An 8386-nucleotide genomic window follows, 5' to 3' on the forward strand; every position below is an offset into this window, starting at 1 on the left:
AAAACACTAATTTTTCCTTCGGAGTTCTATGTCTTAAAAACTGCCAACAACACTAGAAAATATAAGAGAACATTATCTAAAGAAGAGTAAATTTGTTGAATATTAGCCCTAAATGAGCTATTTACGTTCAATAGCTCCCGAGATATAGTTTTTTTAAAAAGCAAAATTTCTTAAAAATCTACTGAAAGATTAGTAGTTATTTAATTTATTTTGAGAATTCTCTACCTCAGGAACTATGTGACGTACAGATATCTATTAGCATTCAAATTAAAGCTAGTTTAATGGACAATAAAGAAGTTTATGACCTTTACCTTCATAGAAATAGTAGGTTTCTAGATATTTGCTAAAATAAATTGATTTATTAATAAATGACTTCATTTCAGAAACCATTAGACTTACAGATGTCTGCTAGCGCTCAAATTATAGCTAGTTAAATTTACTACAAAATAGTTTATTATGTTTATCCTTGTCGGAGTAGTAGTTTTTATAATATTTGACAAAATAAACTCATAAAATGTTAATTTCCAGTTGTTCGTATAAAATGTTAGATTTTTGAAAAAATATATCTCTAGATCCATAAGACGCACACATATCTGTCAACACCCAAAATAAAGGAAATTTAACTTGCTATAAAGTAGTTTATGACATTTATCTTCGTAGGGGTAGTAGTTTTTATGACATTCACATATGAATATGAATTTGGCAAATGAAGGTTTGTCCGAACAACAATAAATCAACTTACTTTAGCAAATTTCATGTAAAATATTACTCCTACGAAAATAAACATTATAAACTACTTTATAGCTCATTAAATTAGCTTTAATTTGAGTGCCAATTGTGATCTGTAAGTCAAATGGTTTTTGAGATATAAATTTTTTAAAAATAAATTCACTAACTACTGATCTTTTAGTACGTCCCATACAACATTTTTATGAAATGTTGCTTTTTAAAAAGCTATATCTCGAAAAATATTTAACGTAAATAACTTTATTAGGGCTCATATTTTATCAAATTTACTCTTCTTTAAATGATGTTCTGCTAGGTTTTCTTGCGTTATTCCTACTTTTTTACGATATAGAGCTCCGAATGAAAAATTAGTTTTTTTTATCGCTTTGAAACAGCCGCCATTCTTTATTCCCCTTACCTATACTTGGCAGACTCATTCATTTTAACTATTAATTATACATAGTTTTCATTAAATTAATCAAAAATTGGGGTGATATAACTGCCTTTTTTCTCCTCTTGGGCTCTTATACTATAAGTTATATTTATAGTGCGTGTAATATAAATCTTAATCCCTAACTCCCTCTGTCAGCAACACAGAAATGTATATATAAAGGATTAATTGATAGAATAAAGCAGTCTATTAGTAGCAACCGTGATTGTGATTTCTTGTCCCTGATTTCCTTTTGTTTTGAGTTTTTGAACCCACTATAGCTTAATTTTTTATAAATATATATACTTGTACTTTAACAAACATGTTTCAGGTGCGTTCATGTTCCTAGGTTCTAGGAAACTAGCTGAGCTAGTTTTTTTCACAGGAGAAAAGGTTAGTATTTTTCTTTCAATAACGAAAAGCCCTTCACCACAAGAATTTCGTATATTCGGAGGTTAATTTTTGTAAAAAAATAAAAAGTTACTACTGTCTAAATTGTCGTTGTAAATAATAATATTAGTTCAACAAATGTTTGCTCTACTGTTTTCTACATATCCCTTATTATTTATTTGAAACTGCAAGGATAAAATATTTAGTATTTTTTTCCCAATCATTAAAACCGTCTTAAGGATAAGTCCGAAAATAACGTTGAATAAAATCGAAAATGACCTCAGAGAAATGTAAAAAGGTATTAACCGATCCCGGGAATTCCACTCTGTAGTGACGGAAATAAGAGATAAAAATAATAATTTATTAGCTACTCTGCTGGATATATTGGATACGTTTAAGGATCACTTTGAAAGTATTTTGAATACGGGAAATAATTGTCAATTTCCTCTGACTAAATACCGGAGTGCTGAACCGTGGATAGAAGAACCGAGTCAGGAGGAAGTCGAAATGACCTCAAAATAAAAACCTTATAAAGCAGTGGGATATGACAGTATTCCTAGTGAACTTATCACGGCATGTGGTGAAACTGTAGTTTCTAAAATATACCTTTTGGTTAAAAAGATCTGGAAAATTGAGGAGATGGAAGGAATCTCTACATATACCTGTTCACAAACGACGGATTGTAGTAACTATCGAGGAATTTCACTCCTTTCTGAATGTTATAAAATATTTACGCTAATCTTGACGAGTCGAATCACGGAATACGCTGAAGAAATTATCGGAGACTACCAATGTGGTTTTAGAAGAAATCGTTCAACTATTGATCAAATTTTTTCATTACGGCAATTCTTGCCGAAAAAATTGGAATACAACATGGTAGTTCATCAGCTTTATATAGATTTCCAAAAAGCTTACGATTCTATTGACCACCAGAAGCAGTATAATATTATGATTGAACAGGAAATACCAAAGAAGTTAGTAAATCTAGTACGGATGTGCATGAACGAAACGTATGATAAGGTACGAATCGGTAAACATCTTTCTGAGAAATCCCAGGTCCGAGCAGGTTTAAAACAAGGTGATTCTTTATCACCTATTTTATTTAATCTAGCACTAGAATACGTTATTAAAAGTGTGATAAATACCGAAGAGGGTTTAACTTTGGGTGGTGAAATACCGGTGTTTGGGTATGCTGAAGATGTGGTATTGGATGATGACAAAGAAGCTATAGAAATAAATATAATCACGTTAATTAACTCCAGTAAGGAACTAGGTCTTGAAATAAGTGTGGATAAAACAAAATACATGGTTAGCAGTTGAAACGCGTGCTATTTCGGTGATATAGATATAGGAGGAAATACGTTTGAACCGGTAGATAAGTTTAATTATTTTGGTTCTACGGTAACTATAAAAAAACGAACTTTGAAACTGAAAAACTGAAAATTGAATTTTGAAACTGCTTAGCTCGCGCCTTATATCAAAAAACTTAAAAATTAGAATTTACAAAACCATTATCCTTCCCACTGTTCTTTATGGATGTGAGGCGTGGCCTTTTACACTAAGGGATGAACAGCGTCTTCAGGTTTTCGAAAATAAAGTATTACGCACAATATTTGGACAAAAAATGATGAATTAACGGAAGAATTTAGAAGATTACACAACGCTAAATTAAGGAACCTACTGCCGACAAATATAATTCAATTTATAGCATTAGTATAAGATGGGCATGTAAGATTGTAGGGCTTAGTAACAAGCGGATCCCTAAAATGTTAATAAGCACTGAACCAACAGGTAAACGTCCGAGAGGTAAACCGAAACGTAGATGGGAGGATTGCGTTAAAACTGATTTAGTGGATTTGGGTATGGAGGGTCATCACTGGAAGGATGTATGCAGAAAGCGTTTGGTGTGCGTATCGGCATCGAACCTTCCGGTTCGTTAGGCCTTTATTATTATTATTAAGGATAAGCCCTGCAATCAATAATGAATATGAGTTCATGCATGAGCTGATAAAGATATATGAAGAATTAAATTAAATTAATTAAAATATCAGTAATAGTTAATGAAATGGGGTTCATATTTACGAGTTCATAAAATTAGTCTACTTTAAAATTGGAATAACCTGTTTTACAGTTTAGATAAAAAAATGAAAAATTACGAGACAGAATAAAATTAAAATAAAGAGTTAATAATGAAACAATAAAACCATTTGTATAACGGAACGGGACGTATGGAAACAGCCATTAATAAATTCTAAGGCCCCGGGACAGAGGAAGATGAAAAATGAAATTAGAAAACTGAGTAACAACAAGAGACAAAGTTCCTTGAAATAAAAGAGCCCCAAGCAGCAAAATTAAGAGAAAAAACTGCCCTTGTGTTTTCTAATTGCAAAGGAGCGCTCTCTATTACTTTTCTAGAAAACCTATATAAGGCTCGGTATCAAAATGGGGTATCTGAAAATTTCTGAGAGAACTGTTATATTTAAGGTAGCAGTTAAGTTCTAATGTTGATATTCGTTAATTGATAGTTTTTTATGTTTCATTGAGGTTTTATATATACGATATTTTGTTACATTACAAAGAATTTTTTTTTTAATTTTTTAAAATTTTATGTTTTAGTGTATCTTCCTCGATTTTGAACAAGCTTTTGATCGAGTCTGGCATCCAGGTCTGCTCTATAAACACTGGGTGGTTCCCTCCCAAGATTTTCAAGTGTATATGAAACATACTACATATTTACCTATTTTATTATTTTATACAGTTGTAAATTACTATAAATAAATAATTTAAAAAAAAATGGTAATTGTTAGAATAAGATTATTTTGTATAAAAAAAGTGCCTTAAACTTATAGAATTTTTAACAGAGTTTAATCATAATTACTTAATAAAAACAATACGATTAGGGACCGATATTTATTTAGGCTAGTATTGTGTATTTGTCTAGTATAATATGGAGTGTATAAATAAAGATACTTTATCTACTCTATTATATTTCATCAAGTATTGAAAAATTTTATTTTTATATAAAATTAATAGTGAATGTATTTCCCCTCTGAGTATACGGAGTATAGTTTAACAGCCAAGTGGAAATTGGAAATGGATAGATGGAACGTCCATTTCCATTGGCAATTTAACAAGGAGACAAGTGGCATGTTCCATAAAGCAGACAGATATGGCTCCATGTGTGCATTGCAAATGAAGTAATTTCCCCAATCGAAGCATCAGAGGGCAATGAGATGCTCGTTATCCGCCACGTTCCAGTTACTCTATGACAGTAACTTGGTAATTACTCCTGTCACAGTCTGCCAGGCAGGTATCCATCCCTTCCTTCGGGATTCGGCGCTCTAAAGTTCCTTGTGTCGATATAAATTGCAAACTGTTTTTTCAATTAAGTAATATCTTATCAATGAAGGTTTCAATAAAAAGACGATAAGGTTCTATTTTTTTCAGATTTTAATTATTGTAATTTTTCCGAGTTCCCTCTGAATAATCTTCATGATCAAATACTATATAAACCGTTTTAACACCGCAACAAGTTTTAGTGATAATTAACTGCTATGAACGCCGAAAATGCCAGAGAAAGGAATGGGAGGCAACTTCAACGAACGGGTGTGTGGTAGTCGAAGCGACAAAAGCGTGTACAAATAATCCTAAATGCAGAGTTCTGATACAAGGAGAAAGACTCTCACCAATACTGTTCTGCTTAACCCTAGAAAAAGTGATTAGAAGAACATCACAAGAAAATGTTGGAGTGTACGTCGGAATGGAACATAAAATCCTACAGTATGTGGACAACATTACGGTCCTAGGAAGTAACCAAGATGACATGGAAAGACTAACAAGAGAAGCAGAGGAAGTGGTATAATAGTAGTCTTGTATTATAATGGTTACATAATATAATGTAATAGAATAAGGTTTGCAAGTAAAGGAAGATAAATCAACGCATATGATTGTAAGCTGAAAAATCCATCCTAACGACATTGTCTGCGTGGATGAAAAATTGTTTCCGAAAGTATATTCAAATAATTCGGCTCCACAATAACCTTAATAAATCAACAGGTTAACTGACTGAGATGGACCTGTGCATAACAAGCGCTAACAGAGCCTTCTCAATGTCAAGGATGCTGAAATCCCAAAAAATCTCTCAAGATCTGAAGCTAAGGGTGTACAATGTCATGATAAAATCAGCTCTTATATACCGCTCCGTCACCTGGGCTGTAACAGGTACCCTTGAAAACAGAATCGAAAGATTTGAATGGAAGGTTCTCTCCACAATTACAGGAGCCATCTGTAATCAGTGCAATAACACCTAGAGGAGAAGAGCTAACATTGAGCTACTTGCGATATCTCACGATATGGAGGCAAGGAGCTTAAGATGAGTGGGGAGGGGGACATGTGCCTCGAAGCAACCCATCTAACTAGAACTACTCTACACAACAATGAATGCCAGTATAGTTGCTAATAGACCACGTGGGAGGCCAGAAACTAGATGGATAGACAGAATCGTCAAAGATGCGAATAAGTCGATCAACAGGAAAGCTGCATCCCATAATAGGCGGATGTGCAGGCTAGTTCGAGCGCCAAAAGATCTACAAAGTATGTAGAGTCAACCGGAATAAAAAGTTAATGTTATCTAATTAAGGGGTTCTAAACACAAATAATGAACTATGTTAATATTTTTCTGGCTGGATTTAACAGTATGGCTCCTTAAAAATATTGGTGAGATGTTACAGTTGGGGATGAATTCTCTTACCCAAAAGAAATTCAAGGTTCTTCAGAAAATATTTTAATAAATTTTCTCTATGATTGCACTCATAAATGCATAGGACGCAATATAGTTGCAAGGAGTCATAAAGTTCACCCAAAGTTTGGAAGAAATCCTTCTACTTTACCAAGTTATTTGCAGACATCACTAACAACTCAAACACGTGTGTAAGAAGATATGTAGAAGCATTACGTAACCTATAACAGATGAGTTTATTTTATTATGTTTGTGCTCTTTGGATTTAATGCATATGCGTAGGCATTGTAGAATGTGGTTAATGTAAGCAGAATAAATGATAATACTTATCTAAACCGTACCTAATATTAGTATGTTTATTTTTTTATTTTTCATATATGATAAATTGATTACTTAATAGTAGTTCAAAATCAAGTCACAAAATTATCTTCAAAATTGGTGGTACATATATACTCGTGCAAATATGGTATACCATTAACAATAAAACTGTTTTGAGTTATTGAATATACATCAAGAAAGATAAATGAGCGACATGAATCATGAACTATATTATTTCCGATAAATGGCTAAAATGGCTTTTTGCGTTGCAAAAACATCATTTCTGAAAGGTATTTCGTGTCCTTTTATCCCATCAAGAGAAAAATATCTAGGTTTAAATGGCACTATCGATGTTTCATTAGCATCGACCCACCACAACAATACTTCTCCTTCCTGATTCATAGGGCGATTAGTGTTAAGTGTGTAGTACTACGGAAACAAAAATGACCATGCCCAATTGCAGTTGTTTGAAATATTCTACAGGCTGTTCTAAAAAAAAAAAAAAAATACTTCTTTAAGTTTTCAATTAAGATCTGTATACAGTAAAAAATATTTTTACGGAATGATGTATCGAACTAATTTTAATATGCACTACCCCTAATTGTGGAATAGGATCATCTTAATGTATAAAAATAAATATTTATAAAATTAGAATGTACGTTTTGATCATTGCGGTATATCCCTATTTATTCCAAAAAAAAAAAGTAATTTAAACCGATAGAAAAATAATTTATAATAGAATTGTAATTATTAAACAATGAGAGAGTCCAAATCGGATAGTTACATTGATATGTCTTTCAGTCAATTATAAAGGGAATGAATAATTGAATGGAGTTCTTTAATAAATAATAATAATAAATAGCAATACGTAGTGACATCTACGATATAACAAGCATTGTGAACAACAATTTTTAATTTCAAGTCAATTCTCCCAAGCACCTATTATTTAATTTTACAATAATTTCTTCATGATCGCCTCTTTTCTCAGTAAACTCATCAGTGAAACCAATATTTTGAGGGGTCCCTCAAGGTTCTATCCTGGTCCCACTTCTGTACCTCATATTCACAAACGACTTACCGACAAACGACAACATAGTAACTGCGACGTATGCACACAATACTGCTATCATTTCGAGAAGCACAGACCCTTAACAGGCCATGGTAACACTACAAGATAGTCTAAACAATATACAGACATGGTGCACACGATGGAAAATTTAGATTAACAAGTCATAACATGTCACATTTACTCTACGACCCAAAATATGCCCTTCAGTTTACATTGGCAATCACTCTATACCACAAACAAACACTGTAACTTATTTAGGACTTACCTATGACAGAAGGTTGACATGGGGCCCATACGTCAAAACAAAACGTAAAACGCTAAATTTCCGACTGAGACAATTATATTCTATACTGCACAGACGTTCTAAATTATTGCTTAGACAGTTAACATATACAATTACTTACTAAAACCCATATGAACTTACGTCTGCCAAATTTATGGACCTGCTAAAAAGATACAGATTCAGAAAATACAAACTTTCCAACCACAATTTTTAAGACTGGTAAAGAATTCACCACTCTACGTTTCAAACGAGACAATTCACACTGACCTACGCATTCCGACAGTAACGGACTACATTCATATGACTTACAAACCGTTGCACAATACGCTATATGGACATTTCAATAAATTTAATCGACAGTTGGCAACATGACATTCCTGACGTAATTCGCCGTAGGCTGAAGAGGAGTTGGATGCGAGACCTCCTAGTGTA

The 8386-nt window shown here is 32.8% G+C and overlaps 1 protein-coding gene across 1 annotated transcript; it reads left to right on the forward strand.

Annotated features, from left to right (window-relative positions):
- The first annotated feature begins 2419 nt into the window (after nucleotides 1-2419).
- On the forward strand, nucleotides 2420-2866 carry LOC136797321 (uncharacterized). Its single transcript, XM_067053594.1, has one exon. It carries the CDS (start codon nucleotides 2420-2422, stop codon nucleotides 2864-2866), a length of 447 nt encoding a protein of 148 aa, XP_066909695.1.
- The last annotated feature ends 5520 nt before the right edge of the window (nucleotides 2867-8386 follow it).

Source organism: Halyomorpha halys, unplaced genomic scaffold (genome assembly GCF_000696795.3).
Source record: "Halyomorpha halys isolate HHAL.00 unplaced genomic scaffold, Hhal_1.1 Scaffold318.1, whole genome shotgun sequence".
Taxonomy (NCBI): Eukaryota; Metazoa; Arthropoda; class Insecta; order Hemiptera; family Pentatomidae; genus Halyomorpha; species Halyomorpha halys.